At 45.2% G+C, this 25,854-nt stretch overlaps 1 protein-coding gene across 1 annotated transcript in view; it reads left to right on the top strand.

The window, feature by feature from the left end:
* The window catches only part of PSEN2 (presenilin 2), a 609,714-nt gene that overhangs the window by 270,726 nt on the left and 313,134 nt on the right, over window positions 1-25,854 (top strand). Inside the window, exons 6-7 of the mRNA XM_069606926.1 lie at window positions 3,111-3,331; window positions 21,039-21,137. Coding sequence (XP_069463027.1) covers window positions 3,111-3,331; window positions 21,039-21,137 — 320 coding nt within the window. The remainder of the gene's footprint in view (window positions 1-3,110; window positions 3,332-21,038; window positions 21,138-25,854) is intronic.

The following is a 25,854-nucleotide window of genomic DNA, read 5'->3' as shown; positions in this document are numbered from 1 at the left end:
AGATACAAGGATTGGGATCTTCCAGATGACGTAATGGAAATCTTGCTTTCGGCCAGAAGACCAGCAACAAAGTCTTTGTACCGATGTCGCTGGAATAGGTTCAGTAACTGGTGCAAAAACAAGGATGTGGACCCTTTTCAGTGTGGCACCCCAATGGTGCTTTCCTTTCTGCTATATCTAGCTAATCTGGGGCTCCAGATAGGAACAATAAAAGGATACCTCGCTGCGCTGTCCATTTTCAAGCGCTCCTCGGAAGAGGTTTCATATTTCAAAATACCGTTAATAATTCAATTCTTAAAGGGGCTCACTAATGTATACCCTCCAGTACCTTTTCATGTACCAGCCTGGGACTTAAATTTAGTATTAAAATTCTTGACTTGCATACCTTTTGAGCCTCTGCACTCATGTCCATTGAGGCTTTTGACTCTAAAAACTGTCCTCCTTGTGGCCCTATCATTAGCCCGCAGGGTTAGCGAACTTCAGGCTCTCTCATGCAAACCACCTTATACTATTTTTTTATCCTTAAAGTTAAACCTTCATTTTTACCAAAAGTAGTCTCAGACTTCCATTTGTCACAAAAAATAGTACTTCCTACGTTTTATCCTCCTCCTCACCTAGGCAAAGAAGAGGAGAGATTACACAGATTAGATCCCAAGAGGGCTCTTAGTTTTTACATCTCTAGGATGGCTAAATTGAGACAAGATGACCAACTGTTTGTAGGTTACACTGGTCAAAAATTAGGCTTATCTGTAACAAAACAGACCATTTCCCGCTGGATCATATCAGCCATAGTTGAATGCTACAGACGGGAAAAGAACCATCAGATGGGCTTCGTGCCCATTCTACAAGGGGAATGGCTACTTCTGCGGCTCTAAAGAGGGGAGTCCCGGCAGCAGACATTTGTGCAGCTGCAACCTGGAAAACAATACATACCTTTGTTAAACATTGTTTGGACACTGCCTCCTCTAACGAGGGTTTATTTGCAAAGGCAGTTCTGCATTCTGTCCACGAAAACTGAAATGGTACTCCCGCCTCCAAAAAATTGATACTGCTATGGGAGCCTATCACAAGATGAGGAATACGTGGGACGACACAATCCATTCGAAGAAAGTTACTTACCAACTGTAACTTTCTTTTGACTGGATGTTCCTCCCATGTATTACTCATCGACCCTCCCATCCTACTCCACAGTACAGTTTACGTTTTCTTACACTTTCCTCTCACGAAGAATGTATCGGTCATGGGACACGCCTGGGTGTTCCGCCTATATATACATTTCATCGAAAAAACAGAACTGAAGCAACGGCGCGACTCGAGCTACTTATACCATCAGTGACGTCGACAGAGTACGGAGTACGTCGAGGGACAATCGACACCACGACCTCGAGCACAGCGCCCTCTGCCGAGAAAACATTTTTCCGAAGCAGCGATGCTGGAGATAACGATTTATCACAAGATGAGGAATATGTGGGAGGAACATCCAGTCGAAAGAACGTTACAGTTGGTAAGTAACTTGTTCTTCTTTTTTTATTACTAAACTGCCTCATCAAAGAGGTGCAGGCTACTAGATTTTTTCCAGGTCGATTCTGGTCCTCCATATTTCATCATACAACCTATGGATTTGATTATCTAATCACTATATTCTTCCTGATGTGTAGGAACAACACAAGTGACATCTGAGTCTACTAACTCTAGAAGTCTCTGATTAAAATGTGCAACCATTTTAGGGTGCCAAATCACTCTATTGGCTCTAGTCGATGTATACAAGGGCACAACACAAGTTGTGTATATTTTTTTGCTACACTTCAGTTTCAAGTTAATTGCAAGGCCAAGTGTTAAGTGGCAGGGGTATCCACAATTTTTAAACTAAGACATCAGTCAAAAGCCATTTTTTTGAAAGATATTCTGTTTGAATCTTTACGATATTAATCTATGGAAGTAACCTTTTTCACCCTTTGTACATATTAAATGTCATTTCTTTAGCCATGTCAGTGAGGAGGACTATATCATTTGCTCGTTAAAAAATGTTTTTTCTGTAAATTAATTGAAAATTGAATTTATTATATAATGATATTTATTGGCCACTAAATCAAATGACATTGACAATCTTTCAAATGACATGTGGATGAATTGGGTACAATTTACCCTGGCATAAGAGACAAAGGTTTTAACATGGGCAGCAGTCCACATCATGGTCTACACGATTTAGCAAGAAAACATCCTCTGCTATTTTAAATCTATATTGGTCTTACTTGGCTATGAGATCTCATAGGTTGAAATGTTTGGGATGTGTTTTTAATTACTTATGTAATTTACTTGCTGATTATTAAGGCATACGGCCAATGCTGGGCATTTCCCCTACAGAATTTAAAACCAAATTGGGCTTCACAGAGGAGGGAAAGTGGAAGGGCGGGATACGATTTATCACACTTGGCTAGTGTTTTCTTAATTTAACCTAGTCCATGGAGTCATATATTTGTAGCAGCATTTCACATCAAAATGTTGCTTTCACATTCCATTAATTTTGCTAAAGCTATGGATTAACTGTGGGCATCGTGCCATTATGATCTCCTTGTAAACATTTGCTCAGTATTTTCTTGTTTAATTTAAAATTATTTCATTAATTTAAGTCCTATGAAAAATAATTGATATTGGCCTCGAAACATAGGCACATGACTTGAAATTTTGGAAGACATTTGTAGGCCAATATTTTGACCTTGTTCAATGGCCGCATCATTTACCTTGGATAGACATAAATCTAAATTGTGTAGATTGATTTCCACCACCTTGCCTGTTGTAATCAATCTGTTTTGATGTTTTCTTGACCTTTTGATTTTGCAAAGTTATCCACCCTTCCACACTTGGAATGTGTTGTGTTTTTATCACTGTTAAATGAATTGGGCACCCATCATTTCAAAGGCTTCCCTAATTTACATTACATCTAGTAGAAATCACTTGCATTCACTTCAGTAACTGACTTGCTCTGATAATTTTGTTAACTGTGGTCTTTGTTTGGAAACGTATACAAACCTGGGTATCTTCACAACATTGCATGTAAACTGTACTCCCATGTAACTCTTCCATTGTTCTTGTGTTCTGTTTTCCTGCAGGGAAGTTCTGAAGACCTATAACGTTGCTATGGACTATCCTACTCTGTTCGTTGTGATTTGGAATTTTGGAGCTGTGGGTATGATCTGCATCCACTGGAAGGGACCATTGCAGCTGCAACAGGCCTACCTCATCATGATCAGTGCCCTCATGGCATTAGTATTCATAAAGTATCTGCCTGAATGGTCAGCGTGGGTCATTTTGGGGGCCATCTCAGTTTATGGTATGTTAAGGACCGAATGTTTAGTTTCAGGCGGTGCATCCTTTAGTACTGTTTATATCCAGTATCTCAAATTACATGCAAATCCTGGAAATGTTAATCATAAACTGACCATTATTGTACTGAAAAATAATTGTGTGTATGGAGGTTCAGTACATTTCCTTAAACACCCATTAATAGTGAAAGGTATTGTGGGTATGCAAATACCCCTGTGAGTATTCTGCTGCTACAATCCTCCGCAAAGTCTGCCTCACATTTTACTATGCTCTGTCGGAGACCAGCACAGGAGCCCTGGGAGTACAGGAACATGTTTATTGGGGTGACGGACAAAAGAGCCACTTTAAAAAATCAAGTCACATGTTTCTGAAATACTGTACACTAAAACGAAGTTCTTTCCATTGAATGACGACAACCTCTAATAACAGTCTGTGAAACTGCAACTTCTGTTTCTTTGCGATGCTCAGCTGCTGAGGGCTTTTCATTATAATCATGTACTCTGTTTAGAGCATCTTGCATCCCCTCCACCCTGAAGACGACAGACCCCTAGTTACAAGACTTGTCCCTCCATCTGTTATGAATCTGTCCAATGCTGCTATTAACCTATGAGGCAAAATGTATGTGCTTTTTTTAATTTATTTTTAATGGGGGACCCTAAAGAACATCAATGAGCCCATTTTTTGTTTGGGCTGGTGTGTTGAAGAGTGTTCAAAATATTCTGTGTCCAGTCATTTGACTTCCTATGACTGGTTACACGCAGGGCTCCCATAACATTTTTCTCTATACATTTGGAAGTTTCTCAGCAAATGATTTTTCAAGAAATAAAGTAATTCACAATACCATTGGGGGTACTTTTCAGGCCAGTGGAAATATATTTTCGAAGAGATCGGTTTACAAAAACAGAACTTTTTTCCACCTACTGATTCATGCTTCATTAAAGAAAATTAAATTGTGAATTTATATCTCGCCTCATGCTGGGAGACCAGCCTCTCTAAACGCGGGACTGGTATCCGACCCCATGAAGCTCAGCATTGTCTCGCTTTCAAGACAAACCGTTGCCCGTGAGCTCTGGCCCAATAACAGATGTTTATTCTCGTATAGGTGCTCTTCAGATCAGGCAGTAATATTATTAAAGCATGCTCTTGTGTCACTTCTCTACTGGTACCATTGATCTGAAAATACAGTGGAACTTTGTGGGTGGAAGCAAGCGACAGGGTCCTGTGGTTCCATTATTTCCTTTTTTATTGGGTATATTTTTACTACCAATTGTCTTTGTTGTCAGTATTTGCCTGTTTTTAGGGAGAAAGTGTTTCTCTTATCTGTAGGGTAGTCTGCGAGTATGTTTCATCACTTCTCTGCTCTCAAAGTAGTGTAATGTTGATGGTGCGTAGTACAGCAGGATTTCTGATTATCATACACTTGGTGGAGCACTTTTGATGCAATTAATTCCCTGACATACACATTAAAGAGGCATGTTTCTGCTGGCTCCTGAATAACTTCATTCTAATGGTGTAGGAATTCTTCTTGACATGTTTTCTGGCAAACTTCTTTTGGTTGGCATTTTCCTGTCTGGCAAATACCATATCATGTCTGAATTTGCTGCCAGCCACATGTTATATATTTTGTATATATTGATAAAGTTTATCTTTTTAACGTAACTTTAGTATTTCTGATTGAACCTGTACTCTTTTGCACAAAAAGATTTTCCAAATAATTTCAACTTTTTTTTACGGTTACATGATTGATTCTGAGTGCTTGTTCTTGTACATCTTTATCTGTCCTAGGAGCATGTGTCGCAGGAATGTGTATGTTGTAGTAGCGTGTGTCGTAGGAGAATGTGTCATATGTGCATGTGCCCTAGGTGCATGTGATGGCATGTGTCGTACCTCCACATGTTATGTGCAGTAGGTGCACATTTAGTAGGAGTATGTGTTATAAGAATGTGTTTGGTAGGACCGTGTGTTGTAGGATTGCATATCGTAGAAGCATGAGCATGTAGTAGGTACACGTGTAGTAGCGTTTGTTGTAGGAGTGTGTGAAGAATGTGTCATAAGAGTGTGTGCTAAGTGTGCAATGTAAGGTCGTAAAGGTGTGTGGTTTGTAGCATGTGTTGTAGGAGCACATGTCCTACCTCCACGTGTTGTAGATGCGTGTGTAGTACCGTATTATAGGAACATGTATTATAGGAGCATGTGTTATAAGCGCATGTCATAGGAGCATGCGTCATAAGTGCACGTGGATTGGGTGCATCATGTGAGCATGTGTTGTATGTCCACATGTTATGTGCATTAGGGGCATGTGTAGTAGGTAAGCGTTTCATAGGAACATGCGTGTTTGAAGTGTGTGTTGTGTAAGGAAAGCATGGTATCCAACGGTAAGACTGACACAAGTGATCACAGTTAAAGGGTATTTATTGAACTTCAATTGGGTTTGAAAAACACCTATCTAATACTAAATCTAAAGATTGGATAAGCTATGACCATCAAATAAGAATAACGCAGTCCAAGTCGAGTCTTGTTAAAATAAAAGGGCCTATACTAATAAACCTATTTCCAGTCCTTATTTCTAAAAACAAATGTGTGAAACAATGTTATGCAAAAGAAGTGTTCACAAAATGATATGTCAGGATATTCAAGTCATTGGCTTCCCTTGCCCTTTTGTTTTAAGCATGGGACAAGGCGGCACACTCAAACCTAGCATGTTCTATGGCTCTTCTAGCACGAGGATGCAGTTCAAAATCTCAACATCAGGGCCGAGTCTCTTTGCCATTCAAAGTCTCTTATTTCAGAGGGCCTGATGCAACACAACAAACATTAAAGTTCTGTTCTTCTTAGGATTTCACATGTTCAACTTCTCAAGTGACTTACTGTTCACCCTGGGTCCCCCTCTGCGGGGCTCAGACCCACTTTGACACAAAACCTTCAATTGGTCTCCCTCCGCTAGGCTCAGACAAAATTAATCTACTTTTCCAATATTTCTTTACTGCAACAAAATCAAACACTTTCTACTGTGTGCAGTATTTTGCTCGAGACATTGCATAACCACTTCGATTCACAATTACTTGCACTCTTCTTGATATAACCTTTTTCTCACTTTCACTTTTGCCACTTCTCAGCTGGATACCTAACAGAGACCTTTGATTGAGCACCCACGCGGTGCCGGACCACTCTGTCAAAGGTATTGTGTCTTGCTTTTAAAGTTCAATTACTCATCACCAGTTCAACTTTACTTGCGTCTCTTATCACATACTTTTTAACAATGTTCATTCCAGCGCTCGCCATACAATGTTGCTGCTTGCAACCTTGGCTTCAACACAGACCGGTCTTGTATTGGTCTCCCTAACTTGGCGGCTTTGTTGATTTCACTGACACTGGTTTGTTATTGGAGCCAAGGACGGTACCACAGCGGCTGCTGCTTCTCCCCTCCTTGATTATTGACGCGGGAGGACGCCGGGGATCTCCGACACACAATGCAGGATTCTACAGCCTGGTTTCCTGGTCTTAAGCTTCCTATTCTCGAGGGTTCTGGAAAGTAACTGTTCCTTGTTGAAAAGGTCAGGGGCATTTCCCTCCTTGCAATCACCTTCTTTTTTGCCTTCTTTCTTCTCTCGTTTTGCTGCCGTCTTGAAACTACTGTTTCCTAGTGTGCTTTGCCTCACTTATGCTTTGCCTATGACACACGTACCGTACGTCCACATGTTATGTACAGTAGGCACATGTGTAGTAGGTGCGTGTTTCATAGGAAAATGCATGATAGGAGTGTATTGTTGCAGTGCTTGTTATAGCAGCGTGTGTCATTAGAGTGTGTGGTGTTGGTGTGAGAAGTGTGTGCCGTAAAGGGTGTGTCTTTGTGTGTGTGTGTGTGTGTGCATGGTATAAGCATGTGTCGTAGATGCACGCTCAGTGTACAGTTCGTATGAAAACTGTACATTTATTCCATTACCGTAAAACTCACATTAAAGTCGGCAGAGACTTGCCTTTGTGAGTTTTTAGGAGATGTTAACTGTGTAATGTATATACTGTAAAACCTGTACGCTCTGTGTACAGTTAGTGTGGAAAAGGCACATTCATTCTGCGCATGTGCCATATATAGATGCATTTGAAATATCTGAATTGGCCAAGTTGATTTTCAATTTTGTTTCTTCAGTGCACCAATTCCAGATAAAATCTACATGCCTGGAAAAAAAAACCTAATTTTGAGAGATTTAAGTAGCTTTTTTTGTTCATCTCATATTGAAAATCACATGTTAAAAGCTGTTCAAAACGTGATCAACGTAAACATTTTTTAAACTATGAAGCCGTTAATGTCAAAATTGTGCATGCACAGGCAGCTGCCTCAAAATATTACTGTGGAATATTTTCAGATTTATTTAATACAAGTATTTGTAAGTTATTAAGAAAGGTAATTTTCTGAAATGCCATAGACTACGTGTTAACCAAAGGCATAATATATGTCTCTTCATACAAACATAAACAATTGAAACTCACCTGACAAGTTAATATTCAGAACTTTCTTGACAGCAAATCAGGAAACGTACAAAAACCCATATTTCAGCAAGTGATCCAGTGAAAAGCATTTTTTATGTTTATTTGAATTTATATCAGGACACTCAATTTTCAGGTTGAAAAACATGAAATGTGACACACTAATTAATTACAGTAAGTGTTGTTTTCTCAAGAGCTCCATGTCTTTTTCCAAATACAGTTTGTAGCACTGAAACAATGGACTCTGTGTATGCTATAACTAATAAGCAAGACAAAAGTTCAATTGATTTTCAAAAATATTGCTGTTGCAACTTCGTTCCTAGCATTTTATTGGATGTTGTGATGATTCCAATGGAGTCCTCACAGATTCTCTAGCGGGAACCTCCTCCCATGTGGCCACGGGACGGCACCCGCTACCTGATCCTGACCCTGGGGACGGCTGTATGAGGGAGGATCACATGGGAGGAGACTACTACCAGGGAGATGTCATGACTTCATTGGATGAGACCCAGTATCCCCCTTTCCCATGAGGAAGACCATCTGACACCCAAGACCTTAATGGCCTATTGTCAGCTAACGGTTCACCCTTCTAGAGGAAGTCGAGACACCTTTTATATACACTACTCTGGTCAGGCCCCCACCTTGGACCCAAACACCCACAACTCGCACATAACATCTTTTGTTTCTGATGTGCCTTTATGTGAAATCTCTGAGAAAAACACTCTAAGAGTTAAAAGTTCAAAGACATCCATGGACTCCAACTCCCATAACCACCCAGGTGCTGAGATGAGGAGGAGGAGGAGGAGGAGGAGGAGGAGGAGGAGGAGGAGGAGGAGGAAGAGGGAGTTCATGCAAACTGACAGGAGTTCGAAGTACAATGTGCAGGCTAGTTGTTCTTCCAAGTCTTCATTGCTCAGGACATTTAAAGATGGCGACCGCACTATTGGATCGAGCAGTGCAGGAGAATTCGTTGAACCCCATGCTGAGGCTCACAAACGTGAGGCACACAGACCGGTGTGGTGGAATGCAGAATGCCTCGGGTACAGGTGGAGAGATGCCACATGCAAGCAAGAAGGGCCGTGGAGACGCTGTGAGCCACGCAGGAGCTCCTGGATGTTGGGCCCCTCGAAGAGACTGTGTTCTCCAGTCTGTGCCAAAAAAGAAATCCGGCGTGTGACCACAGACACTGGAAGAATGTCTGCACACTCCAAAGTGGAAAGCTGGTGAAGGAACCACACAGCTGAAGCGCAAGCAGAATCTGAGATGCTGGAAGGGAACCGGTGAGTCTGCCCAAAGCAGCTAAGGACCCTGGGGCGTTCCGACAAGCGCACCAACAAATGTTTGAAAGGTATGAAATTGCTGATGCAGAAAATACCCGAAGTTTGTTTGAATGCAGACAACGCAAAGTACAAAGCGAAACCCCAATCAAGTACAGATGCATGGGATGCCAGTGTGTGGGGGAAAGGTTTAAGCAAATATTACTATAGACAGATATACCAACCACCTGTCATGATCTCTGCTTCCAAAAGGTCAGGGTTTTCCCAACTCCCTTGGAAGCAGATCCATAACCCAGGTTCCGAGTGCCAACCAATCCCAATTGGGACCTTTTGGACCCAGTCCTGGCGCCAGTGGCACCAGGCTCATAAATATGCCCAGTCCCAGCGCTGGAAGCGCCGGGCTCATAATGCTTGGGTGGACTTACCTGCAGCAGACCATGCTGCTTACTTGCCTGCCAGTTGAGCCTCTGATCCTCTTCTGTTTGGAACTACTTTTCCTGTTGGGTGGGGCAGGAGCCACTCCCTAGATTCAGAACACTGGAACTCTTCTGGAAAGCAGGAACTCTTTTCTTACCTAGGCGTGGCTGTGGAAGGAGACACCTAAGCACTACAGGAGGCTATTTAAACCACACCCGATGGATGAATCTTGCTTTGCGTTATTCTGCATCCTCTGCAGCAGAACGCTCATCGTGTCTTCTGCATCTGATCCTGGGCCTAAGGAAAAAGGCTTACCATCCTGAATCCAGTCTTCAGCAACACCTATAAAGACAAGAAAGAACAGGTTAGCATTACAGTCTTCAGTGACAGCTCTTCACTTACCTGGTCCATCGGCTGTCACCAACGCCTCGCGCTGCATTCCGGCATCTGAAAGACAAAGGCTTACCTACTCTTCGTGCGCTCCGGAGGTCTTCACACTGCATTCCGGCATCTGAAAGACAAAAGCTTACCAACTCTTCGCACGCTCCGGAGGGCTTTGGCGCTGCATCCCGCATCTGAAAGACAAAACAAGGTGCGTTTAAAGACATTGGGGAACTTTAATACTCACGTGCCATTACTCCTTTCCACATCTAACCCAGTGGGTATTCCGGCACCCTGCAGCCGCTCCGAACTTGTACCTGCAAAATAAAAAGACAGTTAGAGCGCATCGTGAAGCAGGCAACAAGCGCTTACTTACGTGCTTCCAGGCGCTTCTATTCATCACACGGGCTCCATCTTCAACTCACTTCAGCCCGTCATCCGCCATCGCCGGAACCCTGCAAAACAAGAAACATCATTACTAAAGACTTTAAAGACATTAGAATTACTCGAAACTTACCGTTCGTGCAGTAAACGACGGACAGCAGTCCTCTGAAGTCAAGAGGCCTGCTCCCCTTATCCAGTGAAGAAACTGGTTACAGCACCCTGCCCCGAGGCAGATGGAGAGCACGGCGTTCACTTACCTAAGGTGAGAGCGTTAACCTTTTGGGTTCTACAGGAGAAGAGAAAGGGAAGAAGAGGGAGACATTCAATAACCCAGTTCCTTAATCCCATATTTTCTATCTGCAGACATCTTACCCTTCGAGTCAGATATACAGTGCACAGAGGTCCAGCCCAAAGAGCCAGCCGTGTGTTACACATCACCTTTGAAGATACGGTATACGCCCAGTCAAGACCGGCGCCTCTACGGGAATCAGGTGAGCGTTACACCACCTCACTGTATGTGCTATGGTGGTATAGCCAAATAACTGTGTAATGCATATGAAAGTCCTGGCATACGAGTACTCCAGGCAACTGACATTTTACAAAGATTCCTGGCACGGGACTATACCAGCGATCTGCAAAGTTACAAGAAATTCTACAGAAACACTATTACGTAACTTCTTGCTTAAACAAGAACTTTGGGAGTCCAGTGAAGACACAAATGAACTGTTGGCTAAAGAGACATGTTTGCCATGCCAACATCAAGTTACAGACATTTCCTTGCACCCCTTTGTTGTTTTGTTTATAGTGTGAGGGTCAGGATAGGACGTTTTGGACGCAAGGACGGCTTTTCCGTTACTGCTATCTTGACACACAGATACACCGTTTTCGATTTCTAGTTAGGGAAGTTACTCTTTAGAATACGGCCAAATGTCATGATGCCTACCCCCGGAGCACCAGGCCAGGCCCAGCACCCCCGGAAGCAGGCATCATGCCCTCGGGTAAAAGCCCAGTGGCCCCTTATAGGGGCTCTTTGGACTCAGTCCTGGCGCCTTTGGCGCCAGGCTCATGTTGGACATCAGTCCTGGCGCCATAGGCGCCAGGCTCATAAAGGGAGGTGTTTTGTGCACTTACCTGATGCAGACCATGCTGCACGCTTCAGGCCTCCCTGAGACCTGAAAGGGACTATTTTTTCATAGGGACTATTTTTTCACTTGGGCGTGGCCAGGGAAGGATACATACCTAGTTGGGGAAGGATGCATACCTGGGACTTCTTTGGAGGCTATTTAAGCCACGCCCAGACAGCAGCTCATGCTTTGCGTTGTTCTGCTTCCTGCAGCTTAACGCTCACCATGTCTGCTCCTGCTCCTGGACTCCAGCCACGCCCGCCTCGAACCTGGAAGACCTGCAAGGAAGGAAGAGAAGAGAAAGGTGAAAACCAAGGACTATTTCAAACTTCTTACCTGCATCCGGAATCTTCTCGCCAGCATCCCTGAAGAAAGACTTCCATTTAAAAGCATCCCGTTGCTCGTTGCAGCGCCACGCTTCACTCACCTGTCCTCGAGACATCTCCCGGCTCCATCGCGGCTCTCAGCATCGGACGCCACATCTCTGCACCTAGGGGAGACAGGAAGAAACAAAAGGTGAGCAGAAGGAACACAGAAGGAAAGCCTGATTAACAGCCATAATACTTACCGGCTTTTCTTCCACATTTCGGGTCGGCGCCACCCCGTTGGCAGGTACCGTACCCCGGCCCCTATGGGGAAAGGACAAGAGACATTTCTGGGGAATGATAAGGACATTTAGAGGGATCGCCCTCATCACTACTCGCCTCCGCAGTTTAACCCCTCGACGCATCGCCTTCATTCTGCACCTGAAATAAAGGACAGATCACAGGTTAGAAAGACAATATAAAGGGGGCCTCACTTGAACTTTGAACTTTCATACTTGCGGCGCATCGCTCAGGAAAGTCAAGTGGATTTTGCCAGCGCCATTCTGAAAACCAGTGAAGTAACTGGACGAACGCGCGCCCCTGCACCAGAAGCAGGATGGAGAGTTCATCCTTCCAAACCATAAGGTGAACTTAAACCGGGGTTTGGAGGAAGTTAGAGAGGAACGAAGGGGAAAAGGGGGGAGCTAGCACACTATTCTGCAGACTGTTAATCCCCTTTCTCATCTGCAGAAGGATATTCCTACGGGCCAGGCAAACACGATTTGGAGGTCCTGTCCAATCGGTGTTCCGGGTCCTGCGCATCACGCTAGAAGAGGCCACAGCAATCCAGACTAGACCAGCGCCCCCGTGGGAACCAGGTGAACGTTACAGAATGCGAAGCCTTCCTACAAATTCCCACCCAGGCGCTATGGAAACTTCCGAAACTGACCAGTTGGCCCAATTACTGGGGAAATTACGGGCCGAAGTACACGCCGCTCGTCAAGAGACTAGTGCCCTCAGGAGGGAAGTGATTGTAATAAAGGATAGAGCTGATGACCTGGCTAGACAGCTTTTGCAAGGTCAAGCTGGACAAACTCCTTTACCCGGTTCCGGGGGGAACCCCGCTCCTGTGGTCGCCAGTAACCCGGTGCAGATTAATCTACCTGGAAACATGCCGCTGGCCCCACCTGAACGCTTTGCCGGAGACCCCAAACGATTCGCCGTATTCATGAATCAGTGTTGTTTGCACTTCCTATGCAGACCTGGGGCCTTCCCTAATGATCAGACCAAGGTAGCCTTTGTGTTGTCATATCTCAGCGGCTGTGCTGCCGATTGGTCAGTCCCATTGGTAACTCAAGATGACCCGATTCTTTGTGATTTTCAAGGATTTCAAACACGCATGGAAAGGTTATTTGCTCGACACTCCCAGGGACAGGCTCTGGATGACGAACTTCTATCTCTGCGACAGGGCAATCAAGACCTTCTATCCTACATTGCAACCTTCAATAGACTAATTGTGGAAACTGGTTGGCCAGAGGATAAAAAAATCACGTTATTCTATCGAGGTCTACGCGGAGAACTTAACAATGTCCTGGCACAAGTTGTAAATCCGCCCCAAGAATGCACTGAATATATAGACTTAGTGGTCCAATTGGATCACAGGCTGCAAAACAGACAAGCAGATCGGTCCAAGTTTGAAACCCGGGTGTTGGCCAAGACCCACGCTAACCCCAAGGGGGCTGATGGCTCGGAGCCTATGCAAATCGGAGGGGTTAAAGGACCCCTAACTCAAAAAGAACGGGAAAGAAGACGACAGATGCAATTATGCCTTTATTGTGGGTCCTCTGGACACTTTCTACGAGATTGCCCAGTTAATTCGCCCAAGAAGGTGGTAGGAGCCGCTGATAAAATCCATGGAGAAACTGTATCGGGAAACGACCACGCCCGGCAAGCGTAGGGGTCCGCTTGCCGAGCTTGAAAACTAACTCTCAGACCTCGCATTTCATTGTGCCAATGGTCCTCATAGATCCGGAACAGCCTAAACGGTTGCATGCTATAAAGGCATACATCGATAGCGGAGCTATAGGAAACTATGTGGATCGAGAATTGGTCTCTAGGATAAACCTCCCTCTGCATCCAAAAACCAACAAAGATGTCATCACCACAGTAGATGGAACCGAAATTGCCTCTGGACCGGTAACACATTCCACAGCTGAGGTGACACTTGTAGGTCGGGATGGCCCTCGGGAGGCAGTTGTGTTTGATGTAATCAAGTCCCCACAGTTTCAGCTTATTCTCGGAATCCCTTGGTTAGAGACACATAATCCTCGAATTGATTGGCGAGCGAAGAGAATAACCTTCCCGGATTGTGCACAAACCTGCTACCCAGAAAATCCAAAGATTAATCTAGCATCAGTAACCTCTGTCCCCGTGCAACTACCTCCAGAGTACCAAGACTTTCAGGACGTCTTCCAAAAGGAACAGGCCAACACGTTACCTCCCCACAGATCGTACGATTGCCAAATCAATCTGGTGCCCGGTGCACAACCCCCTTGTAGCAGGATTTACGCCCTTACTGAACCAGAGAATCTGCATTTGAGACAATATTTAGATCAATACCTCGCCAATGGTTTCATTCGCCCGTCAAAGTCCCCGGCATCCTCAGCTTTGTTCTTCGTGCCTAAAAAAGAAGGCGACCTTAGAACTTGTATCGATTACCGCGCATTGAACCAGATAACTGTTAAAAATCGTTACCCTCTGCCTCTGATCCCTGAACTCCTTGACCAGGTGAAGGACGCTTGCGTATACACCAAGTTAGATCTCCGGGTGGCTTATCATCTGGTACGAGTAAAAGAAGGCGACGAATGGAAAACGGCCTTCCGTACAAAATATGGACTATTCGAATACCAGGTGATGCCTTTCGGGTTGTGCAACGCGCCTGCAGCCTTCCAATTCTTCATGAACGATGTCCTTCGGGAACTCATCGATGTCTGTGTTGTCGTGTATATCGATGACATTCTTGTGTACTCCTCTTCGGAATCTGATCACAGAAAGCATGTCAGGGCCGTCCTAGAGAAACTGCGCCAGCACAAACTGTTTGCCAAGCTGGAAAAATGTGTTTTCCATACCACCGAGGTTGAGTTTCTCGGATTCATCCTGACACCTAAAGGGGTCCGAATGGATTCACGGAAAGTGGATGCCATCCTCAAATGGCCATCACCTAGTTTGGTGAAAGGTGTCCAAAGCATGCTTGGTTTTGCCAACTTTTATCGCAGGTTTATCCCGGAGTTTTCACGTGTGGTGCAACCCATCACTGACTGTCCCTACTAGCGACCCACCTGCATGCCCCAGCTCTGATACCACGCTCTGTATTTTACACCATTGTATATTACTGTACTTATTCCACTGTATATCACCTCCACATTGTTCACCTCTTGTCTGGACCTAGCTCCAGGCCTGCTCATTCTTGCTTATTGTATACTGCGTTATGACCACGCACATGTACCTGTATATATTTTATTTATTGCTGAATGTACTATGATTATGTAGATGTACCTGTAACAAAGTTGAGCATATTCTTGTCTTGTGCGCCCTGATGCTCCAGGGCTTGGCGCGCCCTACAAATAATAAACTAAACTAAACTAAACTGCACTCTTGCGAAAAAATAAAAGTTTTGAATGGACCGAGGAAGCCGAACCGGCCTTTCAGGAGTTGAAAGCTAAGTTCACGTCCGCACCTATTTTGAAGCACCCGCGTCCCGATCTCCCATATATAGTCGAAACCGACGCGTCCAGCTTAGCCATGGGAGCTGTCCTGTCTCAGAGAGACCCTGAAACCAACCAACTGCACCCCTTAGCATTTTGGTCCAGAAAGTTCTCGCCGCCGGAGATAAATTATGCGATCACCGATAAGGAACTATTAGCCATTAAGTCCGCCTTTAAGGCTTGGCGGCATTATCTCCTCGGCGCCCGGCATACCATCACCGTGATCACTGATCACCGAAATTTACAATATTTAAAAACTGCCAAGGCTCAGTCTTCACGACAGCTCCGATGGGCTTTGTTCTTTGCTGAGTTTGATTTTGTAATCACCTACCGCCCCGGCTATAAGAATGGTAAGGCGGACGCTCTATCCCAAATTGGAATGGAAGAAATGGACACAAACTCAGAACCTGTGCCGATAATTCCCGAACAAAGAATTTTGGGGATAACCACTTTACAAACCCTTGAAGACATTCAAGCACGAGTGAAACAATTCCTGGACTCTTCAGCCTTGCAGGATTGGATCAAAAGGGGGTCTAACTTTTCAGTCAAGGATGGCTTACCTTACTTCCAAGGACGCTTATTTTTGCCGGAAAAGGAATTGCAAGAACTGGTTATTTCCCGTCATCATGATACCCTGATGGAAGGACATCCTGGCATTGCCAAAACAGAGGAAAAGGTTAAACGACAATTCTGGTGGCCTTCCTGGCGAAAGGATATTCAATCTTTCGTGATGTCCTGTGGAGTTTGTGCCCAAAACAAAGGTCAAAAGACAAGACCCACCGGTCTTCTTCAGCCCTTAGACATTCCACCAGCACCTTGGCACACCCTGTCACTAGATTTTATCACGGACCTGCCCTCTTGTAATGGTTACAATACTATTCTGGTCGTGGTGGATTTATTTTCCAAAATGGCCCACTTTATTCCGTTGAAAGGATTACCTTCAGCCTTTGTTCTTGCCAAGGAATTCCTCGAAAATATCATCCGTTTGCATGGATTCCCGTCCATACTAGTCTCCGATCGGGGAAGCCAGTTTATTTCTCATTTTTGGAAAAAGTGTTGTCAACTGGCACAAATCGACGTAAGACTCTCGACCAGCCACCACCCACAGACCGATGGTCAGACGGAGAGAACGAACCAGACCCTTGAACAATATCTACGATGTATGTTGCACCAATCGGAGGGTAATTGGAAGGACATTTTATGGGTGGCTGAATATGCATACAATAACTCGATACACTCTGGAACTGGTCAGAGCCCCTTTTATACCCTATATGGACATCACCCTTGTACTTCAGACTTGGACTCACCTCTGAGCCTTGAATTGCCCGCAGTGGACCATTTGCATTCTACGATTACTCAAGCCTTCAAGGATGCAACTGCACATTTGCAACATGCGAAAGGGAAATACAAAAAGAATGCGGATCTGCATCGAAGAGAGGCGCCTCCATACCAAATAGGGGATCAAGTATGGTTGGCTACCAAACACCTATCACTCAAGGGGCCTCGAACTTTTAATCCAAGGTATTTAGGCCCTTACTCGATCAAAGCTATAATCAACCCAGTGGCAGTCAAGCTCGATCTACCAACTAACATGCGGATTCACCCCGTTTTTCATGTGTCACTTTTGAAACCAGTGCACCCAGGAACCAGATTAACAAAGCCACCAGAACCGATTCAGATAGATGGGGAGCCTGAATTCGAGGTGAAGAACATTTTGGATTCTAAGATCTCAAAATCAAAACTTTTCTATCTAATTGATTGGAAAGGGTACGGGCCTCAGGAAAGGTCTTGGGAACCCAGTGATCACGTACATGCACCTCGGCTGGTAAAAACGTTCCATCGGAATTTCCCAAACAAACCGAAACCTCCAGAAGGAACGACCTTGGGGGGGGGGGGGGAGTGCTGTCATGATGCCTAACCCCGGAGCTCCAGGCCAGGCCCAGCACCCCCGGAAGCAGGCATCATGCCCTCGGGTAAAAGCCCAGTGGCCCCTTATAGGGGCTCTTTGGACTCAGTCCTGGTGCCTTTGGCGCCAGGCTCATGTTGGACATCAGTCCTGGCGCCATAGGCGCCAGGCTCCTAAAGGGAGGTGTTTTGTGCACTTACCTGATGCAGACCATGCTGCACACTTCAGGCCTCCCTGAGACCTGAAAGGGACTATTTTTTCATAGGGACTATTTTTTCACTCGGGCGTGGCCAGGGAAGGATACATACCTAGTTGGGGAAGGATGCATACCTGGGACTTCTTTGGAGGCTATTTAAGCCACGCCCAGACAGCAGCTCATGCTTCGCGTTGTTCTGCTTCCTGCAGCTTAACGCTCACCGTGTCTGCTCCTGCTCCTGGACTCCAGCCACGCCAGCCTCGAACCTGGAAGACCTGCAAGGAAGGAAGAGAAGAGAAAGGTGAAAACCAAGGACTATTTCAAACTTCTTACCTGCATCCGGAATCTTCTCGCCAGCATCCCTGAAGAAAGACTTCCATTTAAAAGCATCCCGTTGCTCGCTGCAGCGCCACGCTTCACTCACCTGTCCTCGAGACATCTCCCGGCTCCATCGCGGCTGTCAGCATCGGACGCCACATCTCTGCACCTAGGGGAGAGAGGAAGAAACAAAAGGTGAGCAGAAGGAACACAGAAGGAAAGCCTGATTAACAGCCATAATACTTACCGGCTTTTCTTCCACATTTCGGGTCGGCGCCGCCCCGTTGGCAGGTACCGTACCCCGGCACCCCTATAGGGAAAGGACAAGAGACATTTCTGGGGAATGATAAGGACATTTAGAGGGATCGCCCTCATCACTACTCACCTCGGCAGTTTAACCCCTCGACGCATCGCCTTCATTCTGCACCTGAAATAAAGGACAGATCACAGGTTAGAAAGACAACATAAAGGGGGCCTCACTTGAACTTTGAACTTTCATACTTACGGCGCATCGCTCAAGAAAGTCAAGTGGATTTTGCCAGCGCCATTCTGAAAACCAGTGAAGTAACTGGACGAACGCGCGCCCCTGCACCAGAAGCAGGATGGAGAGTTCATCCTTCCAAACCATAAGGTGAACTTAAACCGGGGTTTGGAGGAAGTTAGAGAGGAACGAAGGGGAAAAGGGGGGAGCTAGCACACTATTCTGCAGACTGTTAATCCCCTTTCTCATCTGCAGAAGGATATTCCTACGGGCCAGGCAAGCACGATTTGGAGGTCCTGTCCAATCGGTGTTCCGGGTCCTGCGCATCACGCTAGAAGAGGCCACAGCAATCCAGACTAGACCAGCGCCCCCGTGGGAACCAAGTGAGCGTTACACCAAAGAGGCATTTTCCCAAACCATTTGTTTAAAATAAATGTCTTCAAACAAAGAAATGCCAACTTTGTGTAAGGCTTTCTGTTCTTAATGCTCAGTGTACAAAAACCCACATATCAGCAACTGGACCTATTCATTGAAGTGTCATGCATGTTAGCCATATGAAAAGCACGCACTGCTGAAATATTTCAGGTGCTGAACCCTTCAGTGGGTAAGTGCAGCCATATACCTGCTTCATCACATGTGTCGCCAAGCAAACTATGAAACAAGCTTACCACATGAACCTATTTGAAGACGATTTTCAGTTCCTTTCCTCTGTGCGCATTCATTGCTCTCACAAGAATTCACTAAAATGAACAGAATCTTCACAAGAATGAACCAAACACAATTGAAATATATATATGTGTGATCCCTTCTTCTGAGGATTGGAGCCCTTCTACTGAGGATGAGCATGGTTAAAATAACCTTTTATATGGCATGTACCCCATTCGGAGGCTCCACAACTACATTTTAATTCACTGCACCCCACACAAAGGGAGCTCCAGCACTGAAATGCAAGGCAATTCTCCTCTGTCTGAACAAGACTGCCATCAGAGGTTTCGGCCAAAATGACCAAATCCAGATGACCTACCCAACCAAAAGTCTGAAAGAATGTACCACCAAATGTTCAACCTTCTTTGGGACTTTTGGTTGGGTAGGTCATCTGGATTCGTATTAGGGCTGCGGGGGTGTCCCTCCAAACCCCGCTTAATATACTGTGAGCGGGTGTGTGTCCCGCAGCTGTCCCGCAGTCCAAAAAAAAAAGATAAACATTGGAGGGGTGTCCCTGCGGGGGGGTGTCCCCTGCAACACCACGCTCACTGATCCGAAGTGAAAGGGAACTTGCATCGTAGGGACCAACGAGACGGAATTGTAGGTAAGTAAGGGGGTGGGGGAGTGGCGGGGGTGTGTTGGCAGGTGGGTGGGGGTGCAAGGGGGAAACGAGCAAAGATTATTTTGAACGAATAAACGTTGGTCGTTTCTCCTTCGAACATTTCATCCACGGTAAAACAACCCCAAATCCTATCAGAAGCCTCAAACACGTGGTTTGACCTGGTTGGGCCTAATTAGTGAGGTGAAGCTGAGCCTCTCTTAGGCACAGTGAGCACACAATCCATGTCTGGATTACCCCTGTTAACTTGGAGTAAAATCCAAAGTTTTACAAAATATATAAATGTGTGGGTGCCTCCTCTGCTGAGGATGAACATGGTTCAAATAACCTGTTCTATGGGGGGTACCCGCACTCAGGAGGCTCTACAACTGAGTAGGTCCAGCAACAAAGTTCTAGGCAATTCTTCCCTGAACAAGAGTACCATCAGCAACCCCAGACACAATTCAGTCCTACTAGGGAGAAGGTTTCTGATTAAAACCTGTAGGCATTACTTAAAAAGTACTAATTTAGCTAGTTTCACAGTCCCTAATATTATTGAGCAATCTATTTAATGTACACCAGTGTCTTTTGTGCTCTGCAACAGTTACCAAATGCTTGGTTAATTTAGCAAGCCTCACAAACAAGGCTTTGTACTTTGCATGAAGTGAATATGCTTTCTGCCTGTTTTTATCACAACTAAACCTAAACCCTGACCAGAATAGGTGGCCAAATGGTAGCAAAAGCAGTTAAGTTCAGCATGTACACATATAGTACATTAGATGTATTATATCTCAGAACAGGCAAATCAGCCGGAAAAGTAAACTTGTAACACTTTTATAGGTCAGCCAGTCAGATCGGAGATGCTGCATTCCACCAAGCCAGCTTTCTTCAGTGGTTGCCTGTGCAAGCTTTGAATAAGTGCATGAAATGTACTTTGGCGAATGCTGCCTTTATCCTGATGTGAGGTGTGCCACCAGTGTATAGTGAATGGGACATAGACAAAGTACTGGAGTATACGTATCCATTGCAAATCCTAACCTCCCCTCTTCGTGCTTAAAGCAAAAACTTCAAATACCACGTATATTTAAATATTGTTAGGTTAAAACACTGCATTTATTGAACTAGACAAATTGAAAGATAATATGAGAAGAAATTGTTTGTAGCAATGAGGGGAACACACCAGACTGTATTTAAAGATGGTTTTGTAAATGGCAGCCTTTAAATATATTAAATTCTAAAGAGGGAATGTAATCTATCTACTTTGCTGTTATGACCTCAATATTTGGATATAGTACTTGATTGATGAAATAGATAGTAGTCATGTTGGAATTATTCTTGATTGTAGTAATTTGTTTGATTATATTTATCTGCAGATTTAATAGCTGTATTGTGTCCGAAAGGACCACTGAGGATGCTGGTTGAAACGGCGCAAGAGAGGAATGAGCCAATCTTTCCAGCTTTAATTTATTCCTGTAAGTATTATTTGCCGCATGTTTTAAATCATGAAGTTGGTATTTCCTTGGAATTTACTATTTTCTAAATATTTGGTATTGCATGTCTAAGTTTATCCGGCGTGAGTGAAAAGAACATACAGAAAATAGCACTTCCTGTTCAGGATCAAATCTTTTCTCTTATTTGACATGCATGCTCTCCATTTCAACATCTCATTTTGGAGACTTGCAACTTTCTTCCAGAGCTATGGCAGAACTATTTAAAATAAACCCTGCTGTCAATTAGCTGCTGTGGGGGCGGAACCCTAATTACCTTAATCCAAAGCGGGTCCACCACCTGAGGAACAAGTGCACGTTTTGTAGGTAAAGCAAGTTTTTTGTCCAATCCTTTGGGGGCTGTTAGATGCTCCTGTGGAGCCAAACTAACCCACGTCTCAACGAACCACATCCATTTTTTTTTTCTTTTAGTCTTTATTTATTGAGCATTTATATGGAGCCAATACATCAAAAAGTGTTTCCTGGCGCCACAAGATGAGGGGGAACGAGTTACAGGGGAGAAAATAACAATAATGGTCCCACTAGTCCTTGTGACATTCGGATCGTGCAAGTGCAATGACAGAAAATGCAGGGAGAGGGAAAAGGAAGAAGTGCAGCGGGAGAGGGCCAAGGGGCTAGGCAAGTGCTAGTGGAGGCCCAGGCAGCAAAGTCCTCAGGGATCAAGGGATGGGGGCCAACTAGTGCGAGGGATGGGAGGTGGACCAGACTCAGTAGGCTAATCTGGGAAGAGCGCTGAGGGAACGTGCTGGTAAAGGGGTGAGGGTGAGACTGGTCGTAGGAGGGCCTGGCCCCAGTAATGCTCATGAGGGAAACCGGCAACCAGACATAGAGGAAGGTGGATCTAGCAGGGGAGGGGAATGAGGAGGAGGAAAGGAAGGTCTTGAGAAGCTTCCAGAATTTAAGGAGATCCGGCTGAAGACGGAGAGGGGCAGGAAGGCCATTTCAAAGGGAGACTTCTGCTGAAGAAAGAGATCTATCCCTCCACTGTCTGCTTAGAGAAGGGTCTGACTTGCAGAGAGTTAGTGTGAGAAAAACAAGGAGTTCTAGCAGGAAGGTTTTTAGGGAGAGAGAGTTGGATGTAGTGTGGCCCCATAAAACATTGTGGATGATGCAGAGGGTTTTGAATGTGTTCCTTGCAGCCACAGGGAGCCATTGGAGAGTTTCTAGGGCTGTTGAGATGCAGACCCTGAGCTTGAGGCCAAGAATGAGTCTTGTAGTCCTATTCTGGATTAGTTGTAGAGAGCGGAGGGAGGAAAGAGGCTGATTAAGGAAGAGGCTATTGCAGTAGTCCAGCCTAGAGAGAACCAGAGCTCTGGAGGCCTAGTTTCTAGGGGAAGGTGAGGAAAGTGAGAATGCCTCCGAGGGGTGAAGCTGAAAGTATAATTTTGTGACGAGATCAGTGATGTGATGTGAGGTGAGAAGGAGAGGGGGGGTCAAAGATGACGGCCAGGTTTTTTCCCCTCACAAGAGGGTGAGGGGAGGGGGCTGTAAGAGAGGCATGGTATCACAAGTATGACACTGACACAAAGGATACAATTTGTGAAAACTTTACTGAAGTTTCATTGGGGTTGGAGAAACGACTACTTTGCCCTATAGCTAAAATAGGAGTAGTCTCGACCATCAAATAATAAATAAAACAGTCCTAGTCAGTCCCAGTCAAATCAAAATGGCCTATGCTAACAAAACCTAATGCCTGCCCTATATCTTGTACAACAATTGTGAAAAGGGGAATATCTTTGCAAATGAAAGTCAGTGTTCAAATCTATTGAATAAATGTGGCAGCGTCAGCTCTCCTCCCCACGTTGGACAGCATGAGTAAGGCGGTCCCTGTACACAAGATGACCCGCTCAGGCTCTTAACACAAAAGGCGGTTCAAAACGTGGATCGAGGCCTGCCTTGCCTTCCATGTTAAAGTTACTTTCCAACTTCCAACACCAGACCTCTTAAGGCAAAAGCACAGTTCACCAAAAAGTTCACGTCAGTCTCCCTCGATCGGGCTCTGACCTTTCACAGCAAAATGAAACACTTACAGGGATTCCCTTCACTAAGCTTGATTCACCTTTTTTAGGGGTTCCCTTCCCCTAACTTATTTCACCTTCGGTCTTCCTCAGTCGGGCTTGGACTGTTTTCTGATGTCGAAGACTTTCAAATGTGTGTGGCTTCTTTTCTACAGACCTCTGCAGGACCACTTCGACTTCCTGTTTGCAATTCACACTCTTAGGTTATTTACCCCAGTGCTTCCTGGTCTGGGTAGTTTACTATATTATGTACCAAATTTCAACGTTCGCCTTTTTTCTTTCCCCTCGCCTCGGGGTCAATTTCAATTGTCTTGCTTCACAGTTCATTCGCTTTATCGCTACAAACTTTTCAACTTTCACTGAGATTTTCGAGTAGGCTACTTTTTTTCGCCGGACCACTCCGTTACTCAGTATCTCTGACCTTCCAGCTATCGTTACTTCAAAGTTAATTTGGAAGTCTGCCTTTCCTCACATCACATCCACATGCCTGCAGGCTTCAATAGTTCGATATATTGTTGCCACTTCAATCTTTCTTCAGCACACACACCGGTCTCTAAGGTCACTTGCCAACTCACCGGCTGTGTGCGTTTCTTTCTTGTCTTCCATTTTGCAAGTCAAGGTTAGTACCACAGGCTCAGCCTCGCCTCCCCAACTTGATCGGTCACCTCGGAGGGTCGCCGGCATCCTTGAAAGGCAATGCAGCCTTCTTGTTGGATTCGGTCTTCTCCACATGTCTTTTGTGGCCTTTTGGAGGCAACAACCTCCTGCAGACAACTGCTGGGTTTCTCCACCCGTTGTGGTCGTCCCTAGGTCTGTTGCTCAGGTCCCATAGGTTTGCCTTCGCCCCAGAAATCCTGCTCTTACTCTTGTTCCACCTTGCTCAGAGTGTGTCTCTGTGTGTCCACCTTTTATCCATATGAGGAGAGCTAATTGCTATCAGATGTATGCATTTCGAGTCAAGTGCTTGACTTTGCCTGACCCAATTAGCGGTACATTTCCAATGTGATGTGTACAAGTTATCATGTTTACTCTGTCGTCCTCTTCCTCGGCCCAGTGTATGTCTGGAAAAGCGGGAGTCGGGACGTGGGAGAATCCCATGAATTCGGAGGGATCCATGGGTACGGGAAAGGGAGGAATACAGCGGGACGCCATCGGTTACCTCAGGCCCACTGCCCGAAGACTCCTCAGCTAGGTGATCCTCCTGCACTGGTCCACCCCCAGGAACTGGATCTAAAAGTGATGACTGTGTCCTGGCCACCTGGATGACAAGTCCCTGAGGTCTAGCAGGCCCTTTGGTTTCTCACAGGGCCCAAGAAGGGTGGCCAGAGAGTAGGGGGGAAGGAGGGTGCAGCAGTTCCAATGAGAAGGATCTCAGTCTTACTGGCATTAAGGCAGAGATCATTGGAAGTGCACCATGCCCGAATAGCAGTCCGTCTGGAATGAGAGAGAAAGGAGAGGAGGAAGACGAGGAAAGCTTAAAGGAGAGCCAAGTGTCATCATCGTAGCATTGAAAGTGAGGAGAGAAGGTGGAGATCAGGTGGGCGAGAGGGGCAAGGTAAATATTGAAGAGCCACTGCGAGAGGATAGAACCCTGAGGGGTGCCGCAAGTGGAGTGAGCTTGAGAGGGGCTATTCGAGAGGAAGGAGGTCCGCCAATCCAGTGCCCGGTCAGTGATGCCTAGGGTTTCACAAAGCCGATTTATAATGGAATGGTTGACCTTATCAAAGGTGGAGGAAAGATCGAGGAGGATGAGCACAGAGGGAGAGTTTGAATGCAGGTTTGAGAGCGGGTCATCACGTGTGTTCCGGAGAGCAGTTTCCATGCCTCTGGCTGCTCTGAAGCCAGACTGGTGGTCATTATATACAATTGGTTGATACATAATATACAATTTTTGCAACAGTTAAAATCCTGCCATATATTTTATTACAAACCATCGCCACGACAAAACCTCTTCAAAGAAATCCCATCCCTCTACAATTCCTACATTCTCATTGGTAGCCGTTATCTTAACTACCATCTCCAGCTCATGTGCAAAACACACCTCCTTTTAGGATTTGTCTGTGGTAGGTCATGACATCATCAAACAGTTAAACATTTGTGAGCAAACATAATACATTACTAGTAACAACTGGCCTAAGACCTTTAACCTTAAGTGTGATTGCACATCGATACGTTAGTGATATGAGGAAAAGCTAAGCAAACAAGTTCTCTTCGAACCATCGATGGCCATCTCCTCTGCGCCCGTTTACTGGCCCCATTGAAATTATAAGTTATACGACTACCACTTCAGCACGTATGGCCTCTAGTTTCACCCTGAGAAAACAATTGAGTATCGAACACCATGTCCTCGGGCATTGTATAACCCTATATTTATTTCTGGTCGAACAGATGGTCAGAACCCTCTGTCAAGCCCCCATTAATTTAAGAGGTTACATCTGCTTTCTGTAATACTACCAGGCCCTAAAATCCATGGTTGGCTCCTTTAACAGAGCTGACTATCGTCCGGCACTGCAACTCTGCAAAACCAGTTTCTCTAAGTCACTTTAAAATTCACCTTGCAAAACCCCCGACTGCGTGGTTTAACCCGTTTGTAAAAAGAAACCCACTAAATTTAGATGTATGGATTCCCTGTGTATGTGGATCAGTGGGGTGCATGTTTAATA

This window comes from Ambystoma mexicanum, chromosome 4p (assembly GCF_040938575.1).
Source record: "Ambystoma mexicanum isolate Mex_15411 chromosome 4p, UKY_AmexF1_1, whole genome shotgun sequence".
Taxonomy (NCBI): domain Eukaryota; kingdom Metazoa; phylum Chordata; class Amphibia; order Caudata; family Ambystomatidae; genus Ambystoma; species Ambystoma mexicanum.
Note: the sequence above shows the minus strand (reverse complement) of the source record. Positions and strands in the feature narration are given on the sequence as shown.